This window comes from Sturnus vulgaris, chromosome 5, assembly GCF_052056855.1.
Source record: "Sturnus vulgaris isolate bStuVul1 chromosome 5, bStuVul1.hap1, whole genome shotgun sequence".
In the NCBI taxonomy this organism is placed as follows: domain Eukaryota; kingdom Metazoa; phylum Chordata; class Aves; order Passeriformes; family Sturnidae; genus Sturnus; species Sturnus vulgaris.
The window spans coordinates 11347772-11363695 of NC_142247.1; the positions used below are offsets into that span (position 1 = coordinate 11347772).

Sequence of the window (15924 nt, forward strand, 5' to 3'; positions counted from 1 at the left end):
AAATCTCTTTTTATTTTTTAACCAAATGCCAGCAACTCAAATCTCTTCTAGTTCATGCAGGGGTGCATTTGTGGCCCCATTTTGCAAAGGAAATATTCCAAAGGGGATGTAATCAGTGTGGTGGGCCCACAGGAAGTGAAAAGCACTTAGGGTAAGTCACATTAATTTTGCTCTTACATGCACAGAGACTTCAGTGAAAGAGGCAAGAACCCACACACACTCCCAAGTTACATTTAAGGCATGGTAGTACCGACTAGAAGCTGAGGAAATTACAGAGGAGGGAGATTTCTGTGGTTTTTCAGCTGCATAGTAAGATTTATTTCATTTTATTTTCTGATATTCAGGGCTTGAACAATACAACAATACACTCTTATCTTATTTCACTATACCTTATTTTGATTAGCAAGAAAAATAAGCTGAGCAATCTGGATAATAAAGAGGCAGTTTAGCACAGTACAGAACTTGATCAGCCTTCTGAAAAACTTCAGTAGGGTTAAAAAAATAGAAGTAGTACAGGTTTTGTTTTCTTACTAAGCCCCTTCAGTTAAGAAGATAAGGGAGCAGAAAAATCAAAAGCATCAAAATAGTTGGCATCAAAACAGTTTCTAAACAAAAAGTTTATGAACAGTCTCAGCACTTTTTATCTTTTCCAACCTCAGTTCCTTCTAGATGGCAGCTTTCCAAAGTAAAGACCAATTCTGCTGGTTTTAGGAAAAAGAGCCCCAAGCCAATAGGTTTAGCCTGTTCTGATTACCCTTGCTCTTGGAAAAAATCACCAAACCAAACAGAGAAGTGAAGAGCAGAATACAAAATATTTGTACAGAAGCCCCAAAGGTGCAAGTCCACCAGTCCAGCTGTCTCTGCTCCTGCCACAGCATCACCACCCAGTGCTTCATAACCACCCTGCCCAACTTTCCTAAGGGGTAAGTTGGTCAGCAAAGAAAGCACCAGTGAATCCAAAAGGGACACTCTGTGGGAAGCCAGAGTGCTTCAATAAATCCTGCACATTTTATCTTCTCCTGCACGGAGTCCAGAAGCTAATTTTGGATATGTGCTTGCCTTAGTCTTAAAGTACCTAGCTGGGGCAGCTGGCAAAGCTGATTTCAGCTGGTGCCCACATGACCTCAGTCCACAACCCCTGGGATTTCTCCCCACACCAGCCAAAGTGCCTGCTGGATCCCATGGTGAGCTAAATCAAGTTCCTTGCCTGCCAGAAGCATTTTTCCTTTTTTATTTCCCAGATAATCCCCTGGTTACACTGATCACCTTATCTTCCTTTCATCTTAAAATTTCATTTACAAGGAGTAGAGATGAGTCACCCAGGACCACTGGTTAAATATTAATTGATTTGAGGTTGGAAAACAAACACCCTCAGTTCCTCAACTTTTCCCAAAACTCAACCAAATCTGTTAATATTTAACAATTTCTACCTTTTCTTTTGTCCTGTATGCACTACCCTTATCTTTCCCTGCTGCATGTTGACCACGATGACACATCAGCACAGCCCATCTTTAGCCAATTCACTCAACCCTTTGACTGTATCTTTATGGAGAGACCACCCTTTTTCACATCAATCCTACTACTGCAGTACAGCACTTCAGTATCTAATTCACTCCTATTGTTTCACAGCACAGAAAACTACTTTAATTTTACTTACATCTTAAGTAGTTGATGCAATCAAAACTTTAATCTTTTTAGATGCTTCCTTCTGCAAGCTGAGGTGGTACAAAGGTTGACATACACCATAATTTTTTTTGCACAGGCAAGACCTATGACATGAAAAATAATTCTGCTCCTACCACATTTGTCCCATTGCCTGGCATTAAAAGCTAGGCCGAGCCTTTACATTCCTCATCTAAATAGATATGCAAACACAGACCACAAAAGTAATTGGATTCAGATACTAATAAAAAGCATTTGACATTTAAAATAAAGAAGTGAAAGTCTAAAACACCACTGTAGCTTAATCATCAGTTGTCATACTGATACATTAGACAAAAGAAATCATTTATGTTCCAAGTGAATAATCTACAAATTCCGTCTTCTCTACCACATAACATAATAAATCAGATTAATAACTGAGGGAATGTACAACAGTGGAGAATGTCAAACTATTGGGAAAAAAAAAAACAAACCCCAACAATTCGACCACGACCCAAACTGACTCCAAATTTCAGTTCATACTAAAACTGGTGACAAGTTCTGTGAAGGGGAGACAACCAAAACCAAGAGTAAGTATTCTACCCTGATTTATCCTGTTTCTGCAAATGTATAAATGCAAACGTGTACTTCCATTTCAATCACCTGCATCTCGCTACTTTCACATCACAGAAAAAATAAGATTTGCTCTCACGGGAGACCAAACCAGCATGCAGTACATAAGAAGTTTCATTTCCTGTATCTCTTCAACTTCCTACTAAAGATCAAGGTTCCGTTTAATCAGATGAAGTCAAGATTTCAGGATTAAAAGGAAAATTAAGCTTTCTCTTTAGGTTCAGGCTTTGTTTAGCTGACAGAAAATTCCCAAGACTCCTATTACAAAGAATAAGAATGGATAAAATCCTGATCAACCTTTTTCCCAATCCTCCTCCTGAACCAGTTGACACCAATCCTGAGCCATTCTTTGCAGAAAGATCTGCCAGCACCAGGAGTGTCAGTAGTGCCTTTCCAGCAGTTTTATTTATGTTTGATACAATATCAAAATGAACACTTTAATTTTATCCAAAATCTGTGAAGCATCACCAGGATTTGTTCTTCCCAAAACTCATCAATACCATCTTGGTTTGACTAAGAACTAAAAACAAAGGGTTATTCACTGAAACACTACCAGATAAAAATTAAAATATTTTTTGAAGTCTCTTGATAACTATGGTTTATAATTCCCTGGTCCATAACATCACACTTTCCAAGGAGTTCTTTGGAAACATCCCATTTACAGCACCACAACTTCAAGTGGTATCTGCAGCCTAGCAGATCCCAGGTCAGGTTCCAACTACACACAACAGTCACAGAGAAGGTGGAGGATGCACAGCAGAAAACCCACCACAATAAGGACACAGCAGAGTAAAAATACAGTTGGAAGAGATGATCACTTGTCTGGCCAGCTAATATCTGAAAAAGAAAGGGATTCTTTGGGATAAGGGGTTTCTTTGGTACTATGTTTCTTTTAACTTGAAACATGGCTTCCCATCCATGGCAGCTGGCACAATTGCAGAAACAGTGAATTTTAAATGAGGAAACTCAGACTCCAGTACTTTTACACTAAAGTCCAAGTGCTGATGAGGTATGCCTTGCCAGGGATTTCACTTTGGACAGTGAGATTGGAGGAGGAGAACCTGCACAAGTGATTTTGCATGGTGTCTCACTGAGAACAAGTTTAGGCAAGTAGCAACGGTCCTTATATTAGCATTTTAAATTTTTTTAATGGTTATATGCAAATAGATTATAAACTTAAATTCCTGATGTGCACCAACACCTTCTCAAGCACCAAAAGGTTTGGGCAACATATAGTGAAGGACGATACTCTCCAGATGATGTCCAGATTTGTGATACAGATCTCCCATTAACACACTGATGAAAAGAGAATCACACAAATCCCTTGCAAACTCAAAGGGCTTTTATTGGCATGATACACTGGACACAAGATACCTTCATGACATTTCAAAGGCAAGAAAGATTAAGGTTCAAGACACTCCTCGTCCACATTCCCTCTCCTAAAAATAACTTCAGAACTAGCAAAGCACTGCATTTAGCTGAACAGACATTTGTGATCAATACAAACATTCTCCCAAACAAATGTCTTCATTTATGTCACATTACCTGTACTCATACACGAGGAAGGTGGGGTAAAGCCTGGAATTTTAGGCTATCACTTCACAGACACATTTCCCCTTCTCACTTCGTGTCACCTCCCTCACCCAGTTCATCCCATGTTCTGCACTCTTGCAGCAACACCAATTTGTAGGGCTGGCGATGAACTGGAAAGAAGATCTGGTTGAACTGAACATTTTTGAGCTGGGGAGAAGGAAGGAGTGTTGCAATCATTTTCTAGACACAGCTCCCCAGTTCCATCCACTATGCTGAATAAACATTTTTTTCTCAGCACATTGGGCCACCAGGGAAGCACTCACTATGCACCACTCCTGGTACGAGAACACCTCGATAAGCACACCTATGATCAAAACAGTGCTGTCAAGAAAAAATATTAAACTCCATGTTATGGATGGTGTACCGAGGTGAGGATCAAGAGCCATGGACAGCCTCTGAACCTCAAAGTCTTTCATCTGAATTACTGCTAATCTGTATCTACATTTTCTTACCACACACACATAGAAACCCACTAGTAACAACAACCAAAAATAAGTGGCACACAGTATTTCAATTTTTCAAGATCATAAAGCCTTCTGAAAGGTTTTCAGCTGAAGATCACTGCACCATCTCCTCCTCACAGACGCTGTTGTGTTTCAGCCTGTAACTACCCCTCAGCAAAAAGTACTGTGTGGCTCAGCTCACAGGTCCAACGGGTACCAAACCCAGCAAGGTCACCAAGACCTTAGTCCCTTGGTACCAGTGCAAATAGAAGACAAATGTTCATGGAAAGAGCTTGAAGAGAAAGCAGTTTCCAGCGTGCTGTTTCAGCAAGGTTTCCACCCGTTTTCAATCCCATCTGCTACTTCTTTTGTATTCCAGTGACACCCTGTGGCACTTACCTAGACTGCAGGCTTTCCAATCTCAATATCCGTATTTTTAATTACAGGGGTAAAAAACAGCAAGTCAGAAAAGAGAGAAAGGAAATTGCAAGCCTGAGTTGAAGGACTGCTGGCTCACCTCACTACTCCCAAGGTGTGAAATGCATAGATTTCTCCTGCATAGCAGTTACCCACTAGCAGCCTGTGCTGCTGTCCCAGTATCCCACTTGCTGCTACACCTTTCCCTTGGGTACAACTACATCACTGCCATGTTGATGTAACATGGTGAAAAGAATCTAATTTTAATGCCTGAGATTCTCAGGTCTTCTAGTGCAACACTGAATACCACTTCACACTGCACTATTTCTGTCTAAGTTACACAAGTGACTTCCAGGGGATATCCTAACTAACAACTGCAGCATGGGATCATAAAGTCTCAGTTTTCACTGCATTAGAACAGTCTCACCTACCTTTTCAAGAGTGTCGTTTCTGTATGTATCAGCATATTAAAAAAAAAACCAAAAACCCCACACAAGTGTACTCAAACAGCAGCCTAATATTTTTTACTGTTTGCCCTTAACCTCATTAAAAAACCTCTCAGAAACAGCAAGTGCACGTTATTCGGCCCTTCAGCTCTTTACCACGTGAAGAAACATGCTCATAGTGGATCTTTAATACAGCAGGCAGACAGGAGATACTGTACATTTTGCACTTAATGAACACATCAAGGGACAACCTGGGCATATTGCGTCTTCTCCAAAATCATGTGCCACAATTACACACATAGTTACAATATTATAAATATTTTGAAACATGAGAGAAGTAGACATGTGCAACACAGGTAAAGTAACCATGTAAACAATCACACACATACACACAGGAAAACCTCAAACAAAAAAACTCCACAAGTATCCAAGATACCAGCTCACACACAGAAGGTGCTCACATTACTGCAATGCCATCTTCAGAACTCCTCAAGTGGCTTAAGATTACTGAAAGGTAAGAGTTTCATAAAAAAATAAAAACATCTCCCACACTGCATTGCAGTATTCCAAGGGTGATCAAAGGCTGAGTAGTATCTGAGCAGCTCCCACCAAAGGCTGCCTGGAGCCCCTTAGCTCAGCCTGCATGGTCAAGGAATCAACAAGAGCAAGGTTTCTCAAAGTGATAGAGTGAAGGGAGGAGTGTAAATCCTCAGTCCCTTCTGAGCAACTAATGCTCTCTAGCCTGTAGTTATTTAATACAGTGTATAAAACAGACAGGTGAGCACAAAACCCCTAAAGAAGTTCCCATCTTTTGAACAACTAAGGACCTTGTGGATCTGGTTTAAGGGTGGGAGAATCAATTCTAACAATCCTACTGGGCAACTTTCCACAGAGTCACGAGAATCTGTTCCCTACTGCTAAACTTCAATCATCAACCTTAGCACCCTACTATGCAAATTTAAACTATACAGAAATGCACACTGTTTTGGGACAAAAAAAAATCTTCAGTTAGCTGGAACTGACGGGAGCTTTGCCTTTGCTTTCCACATCAGCAAAGTCACAATTTCACCCTGAACATCCATTACTGATATAAATTATTGCTCTAGAGCATGTACATCTCTTCCTGTCCATTGTCCTTGACTAACTTACCCCTTCTTTGACCACTGCCTCAGGATGAGGGAGGCTCCTGAGCCGAGTTGCACAGCACGCTGGCAGAGTGGTGCCTATGCAGAACTACAACAGGCAGCAATTCCACTTCCTACCAACACTACTACTCATCACTTGGTTACTACTGCAAACTGAAAATCAGGGTGTCCAGGAGGTCATCTGCAGCTCAGGGTCCAACATGCAATCTGCAACTGCACATTTTCTGGGTTATGCATGCAAGGGTGTCAGCAAGCCAAGCATATCATGGCCAGCCCCACATGGAAAATAGAGGGAATATGCAGTATGTCAGACCTCACTGTTTAAGCCAAATGAACCACAAAATTCCTATTCTTCCCTTTTGTTAAGAAGCCCTAAGAAAGGAATAGAGGCAGATCAAGTTTGATTCTAAACTTCAAGGTTTCATAACAATGAGCTTGCCGACCTGTTCTTTATTGGTCAGCTGTTGATCTCATCTTACACAATTATCCAGAGAGAAGATGGTTAAAGCTAAGCTCCCACCACACTGCTTTAATAACTAAGCATAGGGCTGGAGCAGACCTGCTTTTTCACTTGTACCTTAATACTCCTGTCATTTTTATACAATTTTAATAAGTCAAACTAATTAGAAAAGGGGGGTATTATTTACACATATGACTTTCTGGAATCTGCTCTTTATTCTGCAGATAGTGTTTGGACAGGAAATAAAGACAAGAGTAGAGTTTTTTAATGATGCGATGTTACACAAAGAGCAGCTAACTGCAGGCAGGCAGAACATACAGAAGCATCCTCTCATCCTTTACCATAGTCACTTGACTGAATCAAGCGGGACCCATAGGGAAAAAAAATCAATAATTACAGTGCAGTAATTTACATCCTGTTGAGTAAACATCATATTTCTCAATAAACTAACTGGGCCCAAAACCAAATAACCTTCTGGACTTGGATAAATTTATTAATTCCTATAAAGCCTAAGATCAAATAGAAACATCCAATTTTCAAAAGTGATGCAATGCAACACTGCCACTGGTCCAGCAGTAAGACACAAACATTCCAAAACCAGCCACCAGTCAAGAGAAAGAATATTGACAAAGAATATTAACAGGGGGGTCATGCAAGCATCACATGAAGCAACCTACACATATACAGCTGGTATATTCAATAAAGACAGGTCTGTACAGTACAGATGTACAGGGTATAAATGTGTCTACTAGACACGTTTCTAACAGGAACATTTCACTGCATGCAATTTTCATTGATAGAAAACAAGTCTAACAGATGGATATCCATCAGAGAAAGATGCCAACAGACACATCAGAAATGAGTGAGAAATTTAACTGGCCATTCAGTAAAAGACTCAATCAAGTCTTAGCCTATGAACAAGGCAGTTGTGCTGAATAAAAGTACACTAATGTGAAGGAGAGAGAACAGAGAAAAAATTCTATCCAGATCTTGATGCCTAAATTCCTTGAGGACAAGAAAAGACTTCTCCATGTGCTTTCCCATTACATACTTATCCTTGTCTGGAAAGATTCACCATCTACACTCGCTCCTCTGCCTAATCAATCAGAAGCATCTGATTTCCAATCTCCTCCCAACATTAAGAGATCACATATTCTGTAAGCATTTATTATACTTGGATATTTTGGATGTAATAAGCAGTTATGTGCCTTTCACCTTAGCCTGTTAATAGCGATTTCAAGGTACACTGGCCAGCATGCAGATACTCCTCACTAAAGTGTGTGGCAAATTGATAAGCCCGGACACAGTTAACTCCTTCCCACGTGGTATTTTTGCTCAGCACTTCTTCTAATGTATCCCAAGGGTAGCTGCACCCCAAGGGCTGCACTGCCAGCTGAAGAACTCTGCCACACAGGCTCTGTGAAGGTAAAGGAAGGAGGATCTGCAGGTGACCTGAGATGACCACCAAAGCTTATTCCCATGCAGCAAGATGGTGGGGAGGAGCAGCATGTGCCTGAGGAGAGAAATTGGATCTCCAAGGTCCTCAGCCAGGGAGGAGGCCAGGCTAATCCCCTAGGCAGACAAGCTTACACTCATTCTGTTCCATTAGCCAACACACCGACTACACCAAGGGGTGTGGAACAGCTGGCAAAGGGGAAGGGAAAGGTAGAAAGGTAGAGAACTCAGTATCTGCAGTCCCTAATGCTCTCCCTATGGGTGTTAAGCATATTGTTTGGATAATGTCTAATCATGGACTCAAATCCTCTCACACAGAAAACTGAGTTAGTTCACGTCTCCAAACACCCACAAGAAACTGAGGAATACATGGAAGTCAGTCAGACATCATTTTCATCCACTCCTTCAGCAGTCCTTTGAAGGGAAAGCTCCATTCCTCAAAACTGATGCATCTTCTAGATTCTGATTTCACGAGCTACTTTCAAGTCATGAATTCAAAATGGAGAGACAGATCTCTACATACAGAATACTGCTGTACAAGCCTAAAAAAAAAAAAAAAAGAAGCCCGCACCAAAAAAACAACCCCACTAACAAACAAAATAACAATAAAAAATACTCAAACTCACCAGGCAGATGCATTCACATTCTTGGTACTTCTTTCCACCCAACATGCACATTTTGTTACAAGTTCTAGGCATGAGGTCCATCCAACCAACTTGGATGATTCAAATTCTAGTAGAGACCTATACCCTCAGCAGCAGATCCTCCTTCTAAGCCACAGGGACAGAATTATAAAAGTATTCAAGTACCATGTGTAGAGAATTATAGGAATAAAGTTCACTGACATGGGCTATTAGGCTAAATTCCCTACACTATAAACCAAAGTAGGAGCATACAGTGAGGAAAGGGGAAGAAGAGAATGTAAGAAAATACTGAGGAGTGAGATGTGACAAAATCTTGCTTTAAATGCAGTAAACTCTAAACATCCATCCTTCCTTTACACACTATGCCAGGAAGAAAAAAATACACTGGCATTTTTTAGACAAGTAGCTTTCCTACTTGGAAAAATTACTTCAAAAAAAAAGTTATAAAAGTATAAACAATCTTTTTAAGGCAGCACAAACTTCCATTTCCTGTCCCTGGAGGACAAGGGAAGATCCTTGGAGCATCAGTACAGCATTACACAAGATTTCACAGTATAGCACCCCAGATTTCCCAGTATCTCCCTGTGCTTCTCGGCTGAAGACGTACACCAGCTGTAATACACAAGTTTTCCACTTCAAAATATATTAAGCCTAAAGGGAAACTCCTTATGCTGGACCTACTCTTTCTGCCATGTAACTTGGGTTTCCTTGTTGCACACTTCCAGGTAAACTATAGCCTTGACTTTTCAGAGTAGAAATCTCACTGTGTTCTTTATGAAATGCCTTTCTTAATAAGCAACAATAATAAACATGGGTAACAAGCAGCACAGTAAGTGAAGTTCACACTGAATACTCCTTAATGGATTCATTTACTTCCAGTTCATGACTGATAGATCTTTACTTAATATGCCCTTAAAAATTTACAGCCAGAAGTGCCATAACCCTACTGAGCAACCTCTTCCCATTATTTGGTATTCTTAGAAAAACAGCAGGATTATTTGTAGGACAAGAATCCAGTTATTCTGGGCTAAAGGATGCTGATGAGCTGCACACAATACCCTTCACAAGGCTGTAAGATGAAGACCATCTCTGTTTGACAAAGGAATGGAGTGCAAAAGCATCTTGCTGAATGTCTGCAAAAAAGACACCTCTCATCTACGTGATACCTCTGGGAATGCAGGTGAGCCTCAGCACCCTCTGCTGACCTTTTTTCTCCTCAGTGCTTGAGGGACCAGGAGTTCCTATGACAGAAGATATGCTGCACACACAAACACAATTTGCTTGTGACACAGCTGAACTGTTCACAGGCCAGCCTCCAGCAGCACATCAGCACATTGCTTAATTCACAGAAACAATCCCTGCTCTCTTGGGAATTTGCATACAACAAACCAAACACCATCAGACAAAACAAAACAGAAAGTATCATCATGTTCTTGCAGGAGGCCAAGCAGGCACCACCAACAGCTTCAACAGTTAAATATCTAGCATTAAAATTGCTCATTATTATTAAGTATTAAGGTTTCCCCCAGAAATAAGTCAGAACACAAAACAGGGCTGCTGAATTATCTCTAAATAATCACAAGGCCATATTCAGTAAACTCACAGTATTACTCAAAACTCAGTATCATACTTCCAAGGGATGCTGCCATAACAGTTTCCTCCAAACAAGGAGGAAATGGCAAGGGAAAGAGCAGTAAAAAGACATAACCAGTACTTACAGGGGACCAGTTACCAAGAGTTTGTTTCAAGTAACTGCAGGTGCTGTCTTAGTTACAGGTTAATTTTAATGTATCAGACCCACCCAGAGGGAGGTCACAGTCCTCCCTGACCTGCCAGCAGCAGCTGACAGTCACTGCCTATCTGGCAGCTTTTGTCAACCAGTCAGGAATCTCAGATGGTCACAATAACACCAGGCTGACCTGAAGAACCATTAAATGAGATTGGAAAGCAAACTAATCACAAAATCCTATGGGAACAGGAGGAGGCACAGTATGCAAAGAATGCTGCTCACACAGTGCCTTTGCAGTGAGATAGTAACCTCTGTTTCTTCTGCTTCTTCATGCTGAATACTTTTACTAGTGCACAGTTCTAGCCATAAGCAGGAAAACGTTTCTTTCCCAAAAAAGCCTCCAAAGCGTGTAGAAAAGAGAGAGACTTTTTGCCTAGGCCTGCAATGAAGGAGCAAGGACAAAGGTTTTAAACCAAAGAGGGTAGGTTCAGATTGGACATAAGGAAGAAATTATTTTTATGATGAAGCTGGCAAGATACTGGAACAGGCTGTCCAGATCATGAGGAATCTTCAAGGGCAAGTTGGACAGAGCTTTGAGCAACCTCACAGCAGCTTTCCAGTACCTGAAATGAGCCTACAAGAAAGATGGAGAGGGACTTTTTATAAGAGGTCATAGCTGTAACTCTAAGGTGCAAACTTTCCCTGTAGAAATTAAGGAAATGCATGAAAGATGTAATGGACAGGACACTGGCATTCTTCCAAGTGAGAGTGCACAATGGTAAAGATTTCCAGGTTCACTGATCACAAGCTCAACTCAATATGGCTAGAAGGAACAAGAGCATTTGTTTCTCAAGAACATGCAGTGTTTATATGAGCATGTGTATTTCGCCAGTCCATTTATTTAATGATTATTCCCCTTTTAAAACTTAAAAGCAAAATAAAATCCCTTGGCTTTGCTTAGGCAAGGAGAAACTGAATAGAACAATGAAGTCAACAGGGACTGTAAGTCTACCTGCAAGCTGGTAGATCACAAGACACAAGTTTTTAGAATGAGCTCCTAAAATATCTTGAAACTTCTTCAACCTTTCCAGAAACATAATCTTGCATGGGAAAAATACAGATAAAAGACCAGTCCAAAACAGAGCAGATTCTCAAGTGGGCCTGTGGTAGATCTGCCATCTCTTAAGAGTCAACTCACTCAACAGGCCCACACTCCTTTCTGTAGTGAAGACAAGTATCACAGTCTGGTTGTTCAAATAATAACAAGTACTTGAGGCTGAAAAAGGTGTTCACAAAACATGTTCAGCATGCACTTGAGCAGTCACCAGATGTCACCACATCTCAGGAGACTCGTAGGGAAGCAGAGTGACAAAAACAGAAGAGAAGTTTCTATCATACATCCACAGTTTCAGGTTCAAAGTAAGGCCAGAAAAAGCAACTGAGCCACCAAGACAACTTAAAGTGTGCACATTTAGGACCTGAAGGACCTGGACTGGTCATTTAAGGTTGTGCCTTCCAACCTTTCCATCACAGCCACATGTTGCTCTTCTTTCTCACTTCCCACCTCAAGCTCTGGACCTTTGAGACTCTTAAGAGCCTCTCAGGAACACCATCGCTGGAAGTGATCACCAGTCTCACTTCCCAGGACTACCTTCCACAGGGCTTGTGCAACTCAGGATGGCTCATGAGTTTGAGGCTGTGTGGAACTGAAACTCTTTGTCATCACACTCTTACACACACACAACAACTTGGGTACCAGACATTGAAGCATCTTCTAAATTTTTTTCTCTCATATTAAAACTTCCTCGTTTCTTTTAGGGATTTGGATTCCAGCATTTACATTTCAAGCTGTCACTAGCATGACACTGGTTCTGCCTTACACACAAAGCAGAACAAAGCATTTGCTTTATGGGCGAAGAGTGTTCTGCTTTTTTTCATGGCCTCCCTATCTTTCTGCCCCTTCTGCAGGAAATAGCAGTCACTGCCATGCACATCCAGAACTTACTCATAAAATAAAATGCCCAATAAAATGTTAAGTGTTTGGCCCAATAGGCTATCATAATGTCTCCAAGTCATGTTCCAGGACCCTCATGCAGTAGGCATACACAAACAAACAAAAAATTAATACTTTCTGTCCAAAAAGTGGTGGTGTGATCCTACCTCTAGTAGATTACCTCTAGTGATGCCTTTTCAGATACTAAGGCCACTCTGCATTCTCCTCAAAAAGAGATAGCTAGAAGCCAGGCCATAAAATACACACAGTTTTTGTTAAATGCAAGCTCAACAATTTCGATTAAAATCTTCGTTTCCTTTTGAACAGAAGAAACAAAGAATGAGCACAAGGGATGAAAGAAAAAGAGTGGGAGGAAAAGAAACAAAGAAAAATCTCAGCTCATCTACCCCATTGCAAAAAAAAAAAAAGAATAAAATCTGCTCTGCGTTGGAAACTCACACAAGGTACCTTGATTTCAAGCAGCTTAACACATACACAGGTAGCTATGACTCTGAGAGTAACACACAACTGTTTTTAAAAGACTAGAGCAAAACAAGAGACTGTCATCCATTACATATTAGAATATAATACAGCATCTCTCATCAACCAGTGGTACAGGGCAAGCTGGTATGCTTGGAGCTGTTCTGTCTTCACAGCAGATGATTCCTTTACAGAGAACATGACCAGCCACCTCTAAACCAGCTCACCCACTGTTTAGAAGGCTGGGATTAATTATGGTATAACAAAAGAGTAAGGTTTAAAACAAGAGGGGAAGTGAAAAATAGGGACAGAAATACGAACTTCAGTAGAAACCTCAGGGTACACAGACTCCATCAGGTACAAAAAAAGATGGAATTTAAAAACAGAGGAAGAAAAATCATTTACCTTTCAAAAGGGGCTGGAAAGTTGGAATTTCCTGCAGTTTTATGACATCTGGATCATTGCTGACATTCCGTGAGGATTGTGTTCCTGGGGCTACGACCACAATGTCGTCCATTTTTGCTCGTTGCTTGGCTGGTAACGGAGATGCTGGATATGGGAGGGAGAGGGAAGAATCAACTTTATAAGCCGATTCCACCAGAATAGAACCCTATGCGATTATTGCTCTATTTAACACTGCACGGCTATGCTTTCTATAGTCCATTGCCGAGATCACTGAAGGGCTCTACGCTCCTTTCCCTCTGCACACCGGGGAGCAGCTGATTGCGGAACACCTGCATCACTGCTCGCTCCTGCAGCCGGGGCGCTCCCCATCCCCTGCTCTGCTCCCCCGGCCCGGGCGGTGCCCCCGCGCCGTCACAGGAAGGGCCGGGCCGGGCCGGGCCGCCGCTGCCTCCCGGAGAAACAGCCCTTCCCTTCTGCACAACCCTTCCCTTCTGCACAGCCGCTGTCCCTCCCAAGGAAACAGCCGTGCCCTTCTCCACAGCCGCTCTGCCGGCACAGCCCCGCGCCCTCGCTCCCTGCCAGGCACCGACCTGCGGCGCTGGGCTCGCCCGGGCGGCTCTCGGCCTCGGCGCTCTGCTCCGCGCCCATGGCGCTGCCTCCGTCCCCCGCCCGCCGCAGCGCGGGGGCCGCCGCCGCCCACGGGGTTCCGGCTGCGCCGGGTCACGGCGGCTCCGCCCGGCGGGCGGGGCCCGGCTCGGGGCTGCGGGGCCGGGACTGTTCGGCTGTGCCCGGCCGGAGCCGGCACGGGGCCTCGGGATGCGGCGGAGTATCGCTGATGTGTGTGGGCAGGGAAAGAGATCCTCCTCTGCTGCTCGGCCCTAGTGAGGCCAGTATCTGTAGTGCTGTGCCCCCTTCTGTGCTGCTCGGTGTTACCGGGCAAGTTATATTGCTTTAAAAAGGAGCCTATGACCGAATAACCTGAGTTGGGAGGGACCCACAAGGATCATTGAGTCCAGCTCCTGGACCTGCACAGACACCCCAACAATCCTACCCTGTGCATCCCTGGGAGCGTTGTCCAAACACTCCTGGAGCTCTGGCAGCCTTGGGGCTGTGACCATTCCCTGGGGAGCCTGTTCAGTGCTCCACACCCTCTGGGGGAAAAACCTTTCCCTGATATCCAGTCTGACCCTCCCCTGACCCAGCTCCAGCCGTTCCCAGGTGCTGTCCCCGGTCCCAGAGAGCAGAGCTCAGTGCCTGCCCCTGCTCTTCCCCTCAGGAGAAGCTGTGACTGCGATGTCTGCCCTCGGTCTCCTCCAGCTGAACAGACCAAGTGTCCTCAGCTGCTCCTCACACGGCTTCCCCTCAAGGCCCTTCACCATCCTCGTGCCCTCCTTTGGACACTCTCATAGTTTAATGTCTTTCTTACAGTGTGGCACCCGAAACTTCACACAATATTCCATGTGAGGCTGCCCCAGAGCAGAGCAAAGCAGGACAATCCCCTCCCAGGCGCGGCTGGGGATGTTCAGTAATTGTGCTGAAATCAGCTCCAAGTGGGAAAAGGTAATTCTGATAGGGAGGATCTCCAGTCAATGATCCACAGGCCACCAACTCAAGAAACTCCTTGACCCAAAAGAAGAGACAAACTGAGCATGTGAACTAATTAACATGAAAAGCGAGCGAATCATTAACCAATAGAAGATAGAATACTAATTAATAAGAGAACGATGTAACTGGTAACCAATGAATACTAATTCCTTTGTTTACCAAAATGTATAAATAGTCAAAAGTTTTGATAATTAATTAGCATGTTTGGTGAGGCAATACCTATGTAGCTCTCTGCTGAATAACGTAATGTCAGCTTTCTAACCCAACAAACTGGGTGAGAGAGCTCATTTCCCAGTTTTTGGTGAGGAGAGGGTGTAGCAGAGGCCACAAGGACAATTTGAGTCTGGAGCATCACTCTTATAAGAAGAGCACCATGGGAGGAGTGGGAGTTTCAGATAAGCACTGGCTCAGATTTTGGCAACTGTTCACTCTGGCCTGAAAGTTCTAGTGATGGCAGATCAGGTCTATTTATAAAAATGAATTATTTATTAAACAGACGAGTGATAAACAGACAAAAAATCTTAATCAGAATTACTTATTACACAGTATAAAACTAAAAACAACTAGGGGTAGATTACAGCATAACAATACACAATATCAAGGTACCTCTAAAAAACGTAGCAAAAGAAATAGTATTAGGAGTCACAAGTATCTTCCCACTGAAATGTCAATAACATTCACAGATTCCTTCACTCAGCCTCCAGGAGAGTTACCACAAAGCAGTGTCCTTACTCAGGGGAGAAACTCCACATATTTCCAGGGAAATGTGTAGACTTCTGCTTTGTGGAGGTTTGGTACGGCTTTTATAATTGTAAAGTGAGGTGTCTGTCAGTCA

The 15924-nt window shown here is 42.7% G+C and overlaps 1 protein-coding gene across 3 annotated transcripts in view; it reads right to left on the bottom strand.

Annotated features, from left to right (window-relative positions):
- Positions 1-14214, bottom strand: part of BORCS5 (BLOC-1 related complex subunit 5) — a 59980-nt gene extending 45766 nt beyond the window's left edge. For all 3 annotated transcript variants that reach the window (XM_088164839.1, XM_014880651.2, XM_088164838.1), the window contains exons 1-2: positions 14075-14214; positions 13485-13628 (exon numbers count right to left, since the gene is read on the bottom strand). In XM_088164839.1, coding sequence (XP_088020965.1) covers positions 13485-13628; positions 14075-14132 — 202 coding nt within the window. In that variant the 5' untranslated portion in view covers positions 14133-14214. The remainder of the gene's footprint in view (positions 1-13484; positions 13629-14074) is intronic.
- Positions 14215-15924: the final 1710 nt, after the last annotated feature.